The sequence below is a fragment of the Podarcis muralis genome, chromosome 5 (assembly GCF_964188315.1).
Source record: "Podarcis muralis chromosome 5, rPodMur119.hap1.1, whole genome shotgun sequence".
NCBI classification, from domain to species: domain Eukaryota; kingdom Metazoa; phylum Chordata; class Lepidosauria; order Squamata; family Lacertidae; genus Podarcis; species Podarcis muralis.
This window is the reverse complement of record NC_135659.1, coordinates 47,495,332-47,510,124: the sequence shown is the minus strand read 5'-3', so window position 1 is coordinate 47,510,124 and position 14,793 is coordinate 47,495,332. Positions and strand designations below refer to the sequence as shown.

Sequence of the window (14,793 nt, the reverse complement as noted above, 5' to 3'; positions counted from 1 at the left end):
CAAAAAAAAAAAGGAAGAGGCAATGTTTAAAGAAGATATGCTGGCGTTCCTCCAGCATATATGCATTAAGAATACCTCTCCCCCATCTCTCAGAACAGTTATAGTAAATTCCCAAGCAGCTGGCATACTGAGAAATGAAGTTCTTTCAGCACTGTTGACACCTGCAGCAGGTAGCAGCTCAACTTACAAGAGTCAGGTGGAGAAAAACAGAGACCACTCTCCCAACATTCCCACTATGGCATTGCTAAAAAAAAAGCTGTCACTGCCACTGTCACTTGCCCAGATTGCTCTCTACATTAATGTACTAGTGCATAGTGCTCAAAAGCTCCCACAGCACTCTTCCTCTCCCCTGCTGCACTGTGGACAAAGCAAGCCAGAGTCTGGATTGTGATGTGTTTCCTCCAAACAAACCATGAACAGTAACCAAGGTTTGTAATTGGCTTACAGCTCATGGTTTGTTTGGAGGAAAAACCATGAGCCTAGGTTCAGATGACATGACAACACAGACTCTGGGTTGTTTCATCTGCCGTGTGGCAGCAGGAAGTGCAAGGAAAAGGTGCTGTGGGAATGTCTGCGCAGTGTGTATTACACTATGGTTTAATGTGCCGTACAAACTGAACCAATGTCACCACTGGTAAATATCCAGGCAAGTGGGCTTGCTGTGGAAAGGAGTTAGACCTTGTTTTACTGAGCCCAATTCAAAATAAAACTGCCAATATTTTCATTATATATAAATATGCCATTTCCTTTGCTCTGGCAAGGAAAAGATTAAGTGGCAACAACAAGCAGGACTTTCTGCATCACAGGGACAGGCAGAGGCCTGAATGGGACCCTCCAATCCTAACTATGTTTACTGCTTTTTGAAGCAGAGGCCACCACTGGAGTCCAGTGGCTTGAGAACCAAGACAGGAGTGTGCATGTTTCTTTGCAGAACTCTGGAGCCTTCAGGTGCAATTTCAGAACCCATATCACCCCTGAAAGTTTCCTTCCTAAACTTTTCATTTGTCACTCAGCTCCTGGCAAGCAACACATAATTTGGGACCAAGGCAGCTATTATCAAGACATCCAAGAAATCAAACAGGGTTGATGTTTCTGCTTACTGAGATGCATAATCTCCCTCTGCTTTCTGCAAGATGGTTAATATATTTTCATTTGTTAATGCTTTTTTGTTCTCATGCTCTTTCAGCTTTTATCAAGGGATTATATTATCTATTGCTCTGCTGCTCTTGATTTTTGGATCAATTCTAATTATTATTTTTTTAATGGGCTGACTTTACTTGACAATGTTTTTATTGTATGCATCTTTGATCTTTTGAAAGGTGTCTAATAAATCTTGTAAAGAAAGGAAGTTTGCTTTGGTGTACCCCTGCAAATTTTAATATATTTACCTATGATTATTTCGTAATATATGAGTGAGACAAACTTAAAATTCTGATCAATATTTATCTGTAATTTCCTTTCTTCTATGTAAACCTAACTTTCCCACCCCCACTCTCTCATTTTTAATCTCCTGCTCCTTATGACAACATCAATCTGATGACTCCTTTACATTTTTTCTCTGTGGAAATGAAAATGCGATTATCCAGACCTAGCAGCCAGACTGATGTGTTGTTAAAAATGGCAGACTTATAAAATGCACTGAGAAGAGGACTCTGAGGATTGCTGTTTAGAATTTTATTTCATCACTACTTCTTGCATCTGGCTTGGCATTTCTTATGACTATCTGCAGTTCATTTTAGCTTGTCTTGGTTCCCTTTTTTTGCATCTTTTGTATGTATTTTCTTTACTCTGCCTCAGGATACAATTTCACTAGTTGAGAGATCCATTTCTGTCTTTGACAAAAAGGAATTGCATTCATCTGTGTAACTCATGCCTAATGAATGCTATGCTCCTCATTAAACCCTGATTTACCTTTGTTTTCCTTTTCTGCACTGTCAACACTAACCATTTGTGAGCCCACTGAAAGCTGCTGCTTCAGGAAAATGAAACTAAGTACATAGGGTACTAGCAGCACCCACATGGAAGTGTTTCAGAGAGCTTCATGGAATTTTTTCTTAGAACACAGTGTGTCCGTGCATGTTCTTTTCCTAATCAGCAACTCCTAAAGATGTATTCAATCATGTGTTTACAATATGTTGTGGAAAAACCAGCATCTCTTAAAGCACAAACATTCTAACCTCACTTTATCAGTAATATAGCATCTTTTATGCTTTGAAATTTTATGTCCACTAAACCAGTCTTCCCCAACTGGTGTGCTCCAGATGTTTTGAACTACAACTCCCATCACGCCTGATTAGTTGCAGCTGAGAGGGGGGCTGTAAACCAAAACATCTGGAGGGCACCAGGTTGGGGGAAGGCTGCATTAGACTATATTAGGCATGGCATGTCTTGGAAAAATACTGCTTAACTGGCAAAAAACTGGACAACCTTTCAGCTTCTGAATTTTAAAGAGAGTGTTGGAAGCTAATGCCCAATCTCCAGTCTTTGTTGTATCAACAAATACATTCTTGCAACACAGCATAGCTACATTCTATGACACAAAATAGGTTAGGTTTGAAATAAGTGTGTGACTTCTTCTGCAAACCCACATAAGCCTTGGATGTGTTTCTCAAACACCAGGTAACCCTGGGTTTTGCAAGGAAAACTGCCTTTAAAAGAAAGAAAAATCAAGAGCAGTTTGTGACGAGGGAAGAGGAATATCTGTGGTTTAACGGTGGGGAGGTGGAGATAATCCCTGTTGACATGCCCAGTCCTGGCTTACGGATGTAAGAAAAAAAGGGTAATTCAAAATAGATTTATAAAAAAGACTTTAAATAAATATTAATAGCATAATTCTCATTGATTTTCTATTGATCCTGAAAGCAAATAGTGATGAGCAGAAGTGCAAGTCAGCTTTTTTACGCCTTGGATTGGTGTAAAAAGAGTTACTGGCTCACAAAATTTTCATGGACCTGTCTATCTATATGTAAAAGTGTCAGTCATGTTTTCAACAGCCGGAAAGGAAGGTAAAGAAAACCCTCAAATTTAAAGATTTCTTTGTCTGGGCACCTGGAAGCAGTTCTGACAGGCAAGCAACTATTGGGAGATTTTTGCAACACGGAGCACAAACCAAGGAAGTACAAGTATTCTGGGACCATATAAAGATCCTGCCAGTGTTAAAACTGATTTGTTTTATTTATTTTGGTTGCTTTGGATAATGTTGAAAGCAAAATGTTGTCAACTAACATCAGAAGAAAGCAATGGCTCAATCTATATTATCGTTAACCAACCCATTCCCGTCAACACCTACTAAGCCTTACAAACAAACTAATTATGAGAACCTGATATTAGAGAAAATGAAGCTGCAGAACATCATGGTCTACTGAACTTTAGAGAATTTTTAAGCTGGCTGTTACTATAACTGCTCAACAACGCCCTATTTTTCTTTGTCAGCTACCCATGAACACTCCACACAGGGATGTATCAAGAATCTGTTAGTGCTTGTAGCCTTCTTTGGTATCTGATAGCTCCTGAAATCCTTCTGAAACCCAAAGAAAATATTACTAATACTAAAAGAAGAAAACAGAAGGAAGCAGGTTCTCCATGTTCAATTAGGTATGTGTGGATTCATGCACAGCCCAATACATGGCAAAGCAAAATAGACAGCTGATAATCAAGCTAGCATATTATCATAAAGCTGTCAAAAGCAGATAGGGCAATAGAATAACAAGCATGAAGTGCATTTTAACAGATAGATGATGAAGCAATATCAAGACTTTACTGTATGCCAATTTTTACACAGGACAACTTCAACATATCAGCTGGATCACATCAGCAAATCCAAACCTTGTAGGCTAGAAACTAGGGTTGGGAAGCTGTGGTCCTCCAGATGTTGTTGGACTACAACTCCAATTATAATAATGCAAGACCTGGCCTGCTGGATCATTCCAAAGACCCATCAAGTCAGCATTTTGTTCCCAGGTGCCTATGAAAGTCCACAAGCAGGACATTAGCACAAAAATACTCTCCCGCTCATGTTACCCAGCAAGTTGTATTCAGAGGCATCCTGTTTTTGATTTGAAAGAGCAATAACAGCTGTGGTGTCTATTAGCCAATGATAGTCTTATCCTGAATGAATATGTCTAAATCCAACCAAGTTGGTCATCACTACATCTTGTAGTAGCAACTTCCATAGTTTAAATCTGTGCTATACTTCCTCTTGCCTTCTGGCTCTACATTTTTGGATGTGACAACCAGAACTAGATAAAGTATTCCAAGCACAGTTGTACTATATATATGTATCAAGGCATATTTCACTCCTAATGATCCATCACATGAAATTCATCCTTTTCATAGAGCTGCCCCACCTCTCTTTCTTTGTCAGCCATTCTAAGTTCAAACCCCATCAGTGTATCATTTCTGATCACTGACCAATCTGACTGGGGTTGGGAGTCCAACAACATCTAAGAGCCACAGATTACCCACCTCAGTCACAGGCAGAATACCTATCAAGAAATTCAAATACACACTGCAATATGTAATTTCCTAGCTCACAAAACTCAGCCAGAATGGACCACACCTTGTACAAGTTCAATAGTTACAATCATGAAATAAATGAATGAAGAGCAAGATTATGAGCAAGTGGTAGACAGCTAACTCAGCCTGCTCCAAGAACCTTCACTTCACTAGTCCAAACTGCTGTCATCCTTGTCATTCCTGTATTGCAGGGAATTGGACGAGATGAACGCTCAGGGTCCCTTCCAACTCTACAATTCTATGACTCTAATGAATGTTGGAAATTCTGTATTACTGCTTTTGAGGTGGGGAACCCCTCAGAAGAGTAGGGTCTTCCCCAAATCAGGCATTCTCAATAGAGAGTCATCATTCCCCATACTGAGAATTCTTATTTTCCTACATCACGTTTGTGACCAGGCATGCAGCAGGTAAAAATCACCTCCAGCCAACCAGGAAGGGAAGAGTTTTTAAAAGACTGTATGAAGCACTTGCTTGAAGTTTCTGACAATAAAAAAACCTAATTTTTGCATCAATATTACCACTGAATTTCCAATATTTTGGATACGAATAATTAATTGTTATGCTGTAGTCATAGAAGGGTGTTGTTCTTTCAGTAAAATATACATGATAAAATCAAAGTCACAACCCTGGGGGAAATTACAGCAAATGTTTGAACTACGGTCTAGCAGTGAAAACTTTGCAGTGGGCCACCCTGATTAAATAATTGATACTAATCAGGAATTGTCACTGTTGTTAACTACCATTTGTTCTGCACTGATTGAACTTAGCATCTAGGTATGTTGTACTCAGCATATATAATGATTTATAGAACAGGTACCTTTTACAAGCTACAGCTTCACTTCCTGTCTTGCAACAGATATGATATTCACCTCATATTTTAACACAGATATGGGGATTTTTAATGTTACTGATTGCATAAATAATCCTGTGACCTGAAATGCTTCTTGACCCCTAAGTGTGTTTAGCACAAATCCTGCTGTTTGGCATTTTGAATACAGAGCGTTATTCTAGATTATATAAGGTTTTCCTCTTGCGGCACAGAGGATTGTTAATTCTCAGTCCTGCCAACAGGGTCACCACACCCCCAACTTTTCAGCATGTCTTTGGGATCAAACAATCCTAAAAGGGTAAAGGACATTTTGGTTTTGAACTCTGTAAAACAGAGGGGGGGGTTGTTTTTTAAAAATGGCACCTCAACTGCCAGCTCATAATGCCCAAACTTGAGAATGGATACTTAGAAAGAAGAGCCTCTTTGCTATGCATGCCCCCAGAATGTTCTGCTCAATGTGTACCTTTCTTAGATAACAGCACCCTTGGGATTATTGTGTGCTGCAAGTAGTTTTCTCACTCTGGATAATATTTATTTATTATTTATCTGGATAATAATATTTTAAAGCTACAAACAAACTTGTATTCGCGAGGGGGGGGGGCAAACAACTAACCAAGGAGCAGTGATGATATTAATTTACTCTTTCCAGTTTTTGAATCATAGTTCAGTAGCTCAGGCCTTTTAAAGGCTAGCTTTTTTTCTCTCCCCCTTTTGCCTTCCTTCTTATCCTTGATGTAAGCACTTTTCTATAATTCTGCAAGCGGGGGGGGGGGGGTGCTGTTTCACAGATAGAAGATTGTGATTTTACACAGCACATATAGAAAGGATTTGTTTATCTGATAGACTTGTATTATCCCACTTCAGAAAGGTATTTTCTAGCAACATGTAGTTTAACAATAAAAACAAAACAAACTAATATGAATAAGCAAGTTCAAAATAACATGTGGCAGCACAGGAAGCAATCAAGTTGAAATTTCAGATATAAAAGCAGCAGAACTGAAAAGGCAACAATAAACTAAAGCCATTTTTGCATGGGATAGAAGAAATTAGTAAAAAATAAAATTAAAAAATCATCCAGCATGTGCCTAGTGGAAATCATTCCACAGACTGGAAACTACTAGGCACATCACCTAACCTCAACAAGCAAAAGACTGAAAAAAATCTCTTAACAGATAATCAGAACCGGTGGTCTTTGGCATAACCTATAAATCCTGGGATCAAGGCAACACCACCACCTGGAAACATACAGGAAGTCAATTAAGATGGCAAGATAACGCATGCCCATCATCAGCATGGTAGATATGTTCTCAATATGAGATACTTCTGAAAAAGAACTACAGTGGTACCTTGGGTTAAGTACTTAATTCGTTCCGGAGGTCCATTCTTAACCTGAAACTGTTCTTAACCTGAAGAACCACTTTAGCTTATTGGGCCTCCTGCTGCCGCCGGGCCGCCGGAGCATGATTTCTGTTCTTATCCTGAAGCAAAGTTCTTAACCCGAGGTACTATTTCTGGTTTAGCGGAGTCTGTAACCTGAAACGTATGTAACCTGAAGCGTATGTAACCCGAGGTACTACTGTATAGCTCAGTAGTTGAGCACCTGCCTTGAATGCAGGTTCAATCCCTGGAATCTTCAGGTAGGGATGCAAGGCTCCTTACCTGAAATGGTGGTGAGCATCTGCCAGTCAATACAGACAGTACTATGCAAGATGGACCAATAACATGACTTGGTATAAGGCAGTTTCCTATGTTCCTAGTGTATTGTTCCTAATGTATTGTAGTTGTCAAGCCTGAATGGTACAAGGATAAACATGGCCAGGCTACATCTGCTCAGAAGGAGTAGCAACTGGCACTCTAATCTGAAGCACTTTGTGAAAAGTGCTGCATGCCACCAACATGACTTGGGTGTTCATAGCAAAGGATGGGTCTAACAGTACTGCAGACTTAAGAGGGCATGCAACCCTAAGCAGAACAGATCCTCAGTCAGGCAGACTACTTACCTACAGAACCTGCTTTAGGTTGCACCCCACCTTGAAGTGTAACTTTAAAATAAATAAATAAAAATCCCATCTTGTTTGGACTGAGCTCCATTTTACAGCTGGACCTTTGTCCTTAACCACAGCTAAAGGACCCCAGGACAACCTTCTGGAATCCACCAAGTGCTTACATTCCAATAACCTGGCCCAGGATGGTGTGGCTGATAGTATCAAATGCCACTGAGGTATCCAGAAAATTATCAATATCACACTTCTTCTGTCCTTCCACAGCAGGTCACCAGAACTAACAAATCAGTTTCTGTGACAAACCTAAGCATAAACCCTGATCTAAATAATCAACATTATTTAGGAATGTGTAATGTCCAGCTACCATCTGACTGATATCTGGTACTGGAAGTAATATTAGTGACCAGCCAGTAAGGTAAAGGGAACCCTGACCATTAGGTCCATCTCGCTTTATTGGCTGAGGGAGCCAGCGTACAGCTTCCGGGTCATGTGGCCAGCATGACTAAGCCACTTCTGGCGAACCAGAGCAGCCCACAGAAATGACGTTTACCTTCCCGCCGGAATGGTACCTATTTATCTACTTACATTTTGACGTGTTTCGAACTGCTAGGTTGGCAGGAGCAGAGACTGAGCAATGGGAGCTCACCCCGTCGCGGGGATTCAAACCGCCGACCTTCTGATCGGCAAGTCCTAGGCTCTGTGGTTTAACCCACGGCGCCACCCGTGTCCCATGACCAGCCAGTAGTTGACACTAATAACCACTTCCTGAGCATGTACTATGAAAATAATTAGGCAACACCCTAAATCTGTGACTAAATTGTTTTAATTGTGCTGTTCAGGATGTGATGAATGTCAGCAATTTTATCCCCAAGCAAGTCACAATAGGCCTTCAAGGTTTCCTTAAGATCTTTCTGTGGACTCATTTGGGGACATCTCATCATTCAAAGACACATCAGTATATGGCACTGAGATGATACAAAAGTGGTAGAACAGTATACTCGTTGGGCAGTATCGCTGCCAGAGAGTGGTCTCAAATATGAGCTCTCACTTTTGTCCAGTCATATTTGTATTTTAGACATTGCCCCCACCTTCTTCATCATATCCTATTGGATAAGCTAAGGCACTGTACAGCCTCAGCTCAATAATAAGAGGAGTGAATTTACAGTCCACATCATTTCAGAACTCCATAATGTGATCAGGGCTTCAACAGCTACAACAACAAAATCTCACAGGCTCTCAGGAATTATTCAGAATCAATCAGCCTCTGCGGCCATCTTAACAGGTCTGCAATGTGACACGTGAAATATCACTGTGATCCAACTCTCTGAACTGCCAGGATGTGGGTGTGGGTGGGTGTGGGTGTGTGTGGATGCAGCAGAGGTGTACCTCTCCCCAGCCTTGTGTGGCTCCACTGGCACAGAACACTTTAAGCCACAGAACACTTTGAGCCATCACCAGCAGTTACCCCACCTACCGGTGGTAAGCATAAACCTACAAAATGGGACGTTCTGGAAGGTGGAGAGGGAGCAAGTAAATGAATCACTGGCTCTTCAGCAGACCCTGCTTCTGTCACATGACAACAATGGACACGATCTGGGCCTCTTCGGTACACCAGCTTAGGTGTTGGCTAACAAAATGAACCAGGCTGTATTCGTTGTATTGTTGTATTCGGTTTAAAATGTATAACTGGATGAAAATTAATAAAATTTATTGGGGGGGGAATGAACCAGGCTGGTACAAGAGGTGTAGATGTGTGAAAGTTGTTGCTCTGCTCTGTTAAGCCTTGTTGCTGCAGACCAGAGGTCTGAATTACTCTCCACACCTCAGTAGGAAAGGAGAGATGTATATGCCTAGGGGCCTACTTCTCCTTTTGCACTGTTGAAACAATGTATGGCAGTATTAGCCAGAATTTAGGTTCAAATAGTGAAGCTGTATCTATATGCTGGGGCTAGAAGGGGATAAGATTACCTGGGATAAAGTCCACCTATCTCCAGCATGGCTCCCTTAATTCATGTGGATGGGTCGGGGGGGGGGGAGAGGGACTCTGTGAATAAAAGATGCCCATTATGTGCAGTGAGGCATACTTCCTGTGTGTACTTCTGTGGACTTAAGAGTGCAATCCTATACATACTCACCTAGCAGTAGACGTTTATAGGACTACACTGTTAATTTGTAAAAATACCAGCCATATGAAAAACCTTGTTGCACTGCATCTGGCAGTTCATGAGCAGAAAGGACAGAAAACTATGGTTAGTCATAGTTATTGTCAACAATATCTGGTACTCAGAAGTATATGGTTTCTGAATATGAAAGTTCCATTTAGCACTCATGGCTAATGACAGTTCATTTGTCTGCAATCTGGGCGCTGGGACTCACTGTATTTCTAGCCTGGTATATACTACCAAGAAAATGTATTTGCTACCATCTATCTTCTTCAGCCTCTGATATTTTAGTAAGCTGTGCTATTATGCATGTAGGTCACCTTTGCAAATGGATCACAGGAAGGAGCAATTCTTGTAATAATATGGCCTCTATATGATACTCCTCATGGAGGTTTTTAAGATGACACACATTTTGAAGAAAGTCCATACAAGCACACTTAATACTAGAACTAATTCTCACAAAATGCTATTACATTTGCTCAATGGAATTGAATGAGAACAGATACAGGGAAAAAATATCCCACCATGTAATATAGCTAACTTATGGAACTCACTGCTCCAAGAAGTTATGATGATGTAAAGAAAAAATGATTGATCAATGACTTTAGCCATGGTAGTTCACTAGATCATCCACATTCAAGAGCAGCATTCCTTTGAATAGCAGCTGTTTGGCTGCAAACAACAGAGAACTGGTGCATTCATACTTTGCTTGTGGGATTCCTGGAATCATCTGGCACACTACTTTTGAAAGCAGGGTGATGCTTCTGTTTTATTCAGCAGGGCTCTTTTTATGACTTTTTCTGTGGTAACTACATCCTCAACTTCCTCATGACCAATCTGCCCATGTTCATCCTTTGGTTTCCATGCCTATCACACGTGGCCAAATAACCAAAGGCCTCCTCCTTCCATGCACAGAATTGCTGCAACAGTTCCTTCTGGACCCTCGTTTTCTAGGATCTCACAAACTTCCCAGTCCTTGCCATTATGCCCATTTCGGCATGCTACCCCTGACCCAAACGCCCCCATCCTTTCCTGTAGCCATTCCTTCTTCAGCCAAAAACATTCATTCAAGCACTCTTGAGCACCTTGGGAAAATACTCTCTTAAAAATAAACACACACCCCATTATTACTGTTGCTATTCTCATACGAATGAGCATCCCTGTGCCTATGAGAAGCCCCATCCTAGGCCTCTGCAGCAGAGACCCCTGGAGACGCATGAAACCCCTCCCTCAGCAACACACACACACACACGGAGACGGGCAGGCCCTACAAATAGCGGGGCTGCAGTCGGGCCTCTTCCCTCCCACCCATTTCCCCGGGTGGGGGAGCAGGAGCAGCAGCAGGAGCAGCAGCTTCTCCCCGACCCTTTCCTTCCAGGAGCAGGGAGGTTTTTTAACTGGTCTGGCCTCCGGACTGCACCCCCCTCCTCCCGCCGTCCCCGCGCGCCCCCCGGTTGCCTCACCTGCCAGCGCCAGGATCTGGGCCTTGTGCAGCAGCGGCCGCTCGCCCAGCTCGCGGGGGCTCTCGTCGCCGTCCTCGGGGTCGTGGGCAGGGCTGCGGTAGACGGTGTAGACCTTCTGGTTGTCGAAGTCGAGCCGGGATTTGGGGCTGAAGCCCTGCACGCACGACACGGGCAGCGCATAGCACACGTTGTCCTCCAGGAACCGCACGAAGGCGTACATTATTGTGGCGCGAGCGGGGGGCGAGTTGGGGGGGGGGGGAGGCGGCCCGGCGACGAGCTGGCGGGGCGAGCGAGGGAGGGAGGGGGCCGCGCGGCTCGGCTCCCTCAGCCCCAGCGCTTTCTGTTATTGTTCCTGAAAATCCGGCTCGGCGCTCGGCTGAGCCGGTCTAGGCTGCACAGGCTTCTCTTTGCCAAGGCAGCCTCGGGCTCGGGCTGCGAGCAAGCAGCACGAGTCGAGCGCCGAGCGGAGCGAACCTCAGCCTGGCGCGCGTCTCAGAGAGAATCGGCCCGGCGCGTGCGGCGGGGGAAAGTGCCGCTCGCTCCCTGCCAGGGGATGGCGGAGGGCAGGAGGGGGAAGAGGGAATTCCCAAGTGATGGGCGACTTTCGGGAGCATGTCTCCCATCAGAGAGAGAGAGAGAGTGTGAGATGCCAGCTGCGGGTCCGCGCTCTCTGCGGGGACTGGGGCGCGGCGGCCCCGATCCTCCGTGCCACGCGCGGCGGGGGAAGCTGGGGGCTCGCGGGCGCGGCTGCCCAACGAGATCGCACGTTTGCTGCGGAGGAAGCGCCTTTCCCGCAGGCTCCCCATCGCCGATCCCCATAAGGAGGCGAGCAAGCTTTGCGTTGCCCTTGGCGAAGTTCAGCCACAGTTCAAACGTCTCCCCCGGCGGCCCGCTGGATGCCCCCTCGGCGGCGGCTGCTTCGTCTCCCGGTGGGAAGGCTGTGAGCCACCCAGAGGGGATAGGCGAGCGGGCCAGTGCCTCTTGCTAGCTTGGCCTCTCTCTCTCCCACCCGCCGAAGCGAGGGGAAGCGAGCTGCGCCTTGCACGCCCTCCAGCACCCCAGAGGGCTACAGAAGAGGGTGCAACGGCGGCAGGTCCCCGCACAAGTAACATCAGCCGCTTCCTCTTGCAGGGCCCCACTGGCCGGCCAGGCGGATCCTTCCTGTCGCGCCACCCCCAGAAAGGCGGCGGGCGGGCAGGGACGCTTCCCGGAAAGAGCTGCCTCCCACGCTTCGTCTCAGAGACGTAGCATGGAGGATTGGGCCCAGCAGAGATACTTGGAAAAGGAGAGTGACCCAGGCAGCTCGTGCAGGGGCCGGGAGATCCCGATTGTGCTCTATCCGGTTCAGAGCACAAGTATGGAGCAGCTGCTCCTGTAGGGATCAAACACTGTTCTCTCTTCTTGTTCGATCTTGCTCTCTTAGTAGTCTTGCTTGTCCCAGTCAAATGTCAGGACACATGCAGGCTTCAGTTGGCCGCAAGGTACTGTATTGCCCGGCTGTGGACTTTGGAGTTCAGAGAGGGAGTCAGTGCTCTCTGGGTCCCCGGCCGCCTTATTCCACCAGCTAGAGATGAGTGAGTGGCATGGAGGCAGCAATAGCTACTCCTTTCACTTGCCCATCTTGGTGGAAGAGCAGGCGGCAGCTATGTGGTGCCCCCTGAGTAGGAAGAGGAGAGAGGAGGAAGTACCAATGCTGCCCTCACAGGTGACACACTCCTGTGGCCCCTCCAGGCACTTCAGCATTCTTCACTCCTCCCTGAGGCAGCTCTTAAAGGCATGGGAATCTTGAAGTTCCCTCAACACCCCTCCCACTTACACAGAGAAGACAGCACCTAGAAAGCAACTCTTGAGTGATCACAGATATGTACAAATTCATTCAGAATTGCCTTTGGAAAATAGTGTATCTTCCAAATGGTCGTAGGTATGTATTATTACACAGTGATGATATGAACCCTTTGGGCATTCTGCTATGAAGTCTTCACAACATGCCAGCACCTTGAGCTGCCACACAGACCCTTGAGCACAATTTTCTCTGCAGGTATTTGATAGAGAAGGGCCTTTTGCTCTTGCAATTTCCTGGCACCTTTTTGTGTTATGAATGCACCAACCATTTTAAAACCTCAATTCTCTGTATTATATAGAATATGCTTGTAACTCCCTCTGATTATGCTAGTGGGTGCATGAGATAGATAGATGATAGATAGATAGATACCGGTAGATAGATAGATAAATAGATAAAAACACCACACTAGTTATAGCCAAGCTTGGCTATAACTAGTGTGGTAAAGTATTTAACAGTCTTGGTCTCAGACTTCGGAGATCTGAATTCAAATCACTGCTCACTGTGCGACCTTTGGCCAGTCACATTTTCTCAGCCTAACCTATCACATACCCCAGGGATCTTGCTCTGGGTTCCTTGGGGAAGGGATGAGATTCTATGAAATAAGTAATACATTTCTGCTGTAGAAGTGCAGAAGAACTTTTACTTGGATGGAACTCCCTATGAGTTCAATAGGATTTATTTTCTAGTACTGTATAATGATAGTGGGCTTCAAGGTCATAGGAATACACTTGGATCTATCATCAGCTCTGCAAACAAAGCTCTGTGGATCTGCAAAATGGATACAATATAAAAGGAATACAATTTATGAACATAGGCAAAATCATCATGGCCATTCAGAACAAGAAATAATAACAATGCACATTTCTATGGCTGTAGGGGTTGGGGGAGGCTATACTAGTGTGCCTCAGAATTATTCAACATGAATATAGCAAAAAACTATAATGCAAGACATTGTGCAGAATCACACCGATCCTAAAGCATTATTGCAGCCATATGTAGTGTTTCATAGTAGACTTGCACCACATAATTTAAGCAAACATACTTTACAGGTCTAAGGAAGACAATACACATATACAGCATATGGAAAAGCAGATTGGGACATCTGGGTTTGTGTGGCAATAGGTAACATAGTAAAATCTGAAATGGTAGATGTTCAGCTGCAAGATTAAGGGTTGCAAGACGCTACCATCTTAAAGTAAATGAGAGTTTTCTTATTAATTTTAATAAAAGCATTGCACCTGCTCTGGCTGCTTTACAGTGCAATCTTATACATGTCTACTAATAAGCAAGTTCAGTCGGATAAACTTACGGTAAATACCAACATATACCAACAAATACCACCCATCCAAACATTGCATGGATTTACTGTGATGGTGAATGTGAAGTCAAAAAATCTTTGCAGGTCAGGGAAGGTGTAAGGAACAAAGGAAGCAAACACTAACACATTTACTGCTCTGAGCTGGTGCAAGGGCACATCACATCCCTTTGTTCACCACCAAGATCTGACCCACCCACCCCAAATCCCATCCAGTGGCAGCTACTTCACACACCTGCATTGGGAAACTGTTTCAGGCAGCCTGTTTCAGGATACACAGCAAGCAGAGAGAGAGTGGTCCCTTGTACATGATTCAAAGAGCTATCAAATGCAATCTGACTGAACAAGCACTCCATGTTGAAATTCAATTCATACCATTAAGAGGGGACACGGAGCAATAAAGATTTATTTAGAAAAACGTTTCCTACTTTTCTTGCAAAACGCCTTACACACTAACCAACACAACAGTGCTGAAAGACCAGCTCCATCAGGCCTCTTATTTTTCCACAGTCACCCAGTGGCAGCAATCTCATTAAAAAAAAAAAAAAAGGAAGGGGAGAATATTATTGTTTATTAAATGTATATCCTGCACTTCCTCACACAGGAGCCCAGGATGGCAAACAACAAGAAATTAAAAGAGTCCTCCTAGTGGTGCAGCAATAA

The 14,793-nt window shown here is 44.0% G+C and overlaps 1 protein-coding gene across 7 annotated transcripts in view; it reads right to left on the bottom strand.

Annotated features, from left to right (window-relative positions):
* Positions 1–14,793, bottom strand: part of LOC114599023 (BEN domain-containing protein 5) — a 723,068-nt gene that overhangs the window by 311,307 nt on the left and 396,968 nt on the right. The window contains exon 1 of one of the 7 annotated variants that reach the window (XM_028733536.2): positions 10,973–12,562. The exons of 4 other annotated variants lie outside the window; for them this stretch is intronic. In XM_028733536.2, the coding sequence (XP_028589369.1) occupies positions 10,973–11,192 (220 nt within the window). In that variant the 5' untranslated portion in view covers positions 11,193–12,562. Of the gene's footprint in view, positions 1–10,972; positions 12,563–14,793 lie in introns of those variants that run through there. 2 more of the 7 variants (XM_028733537.2, XM_028733538.2) reach the window with 2 other exon arrangements.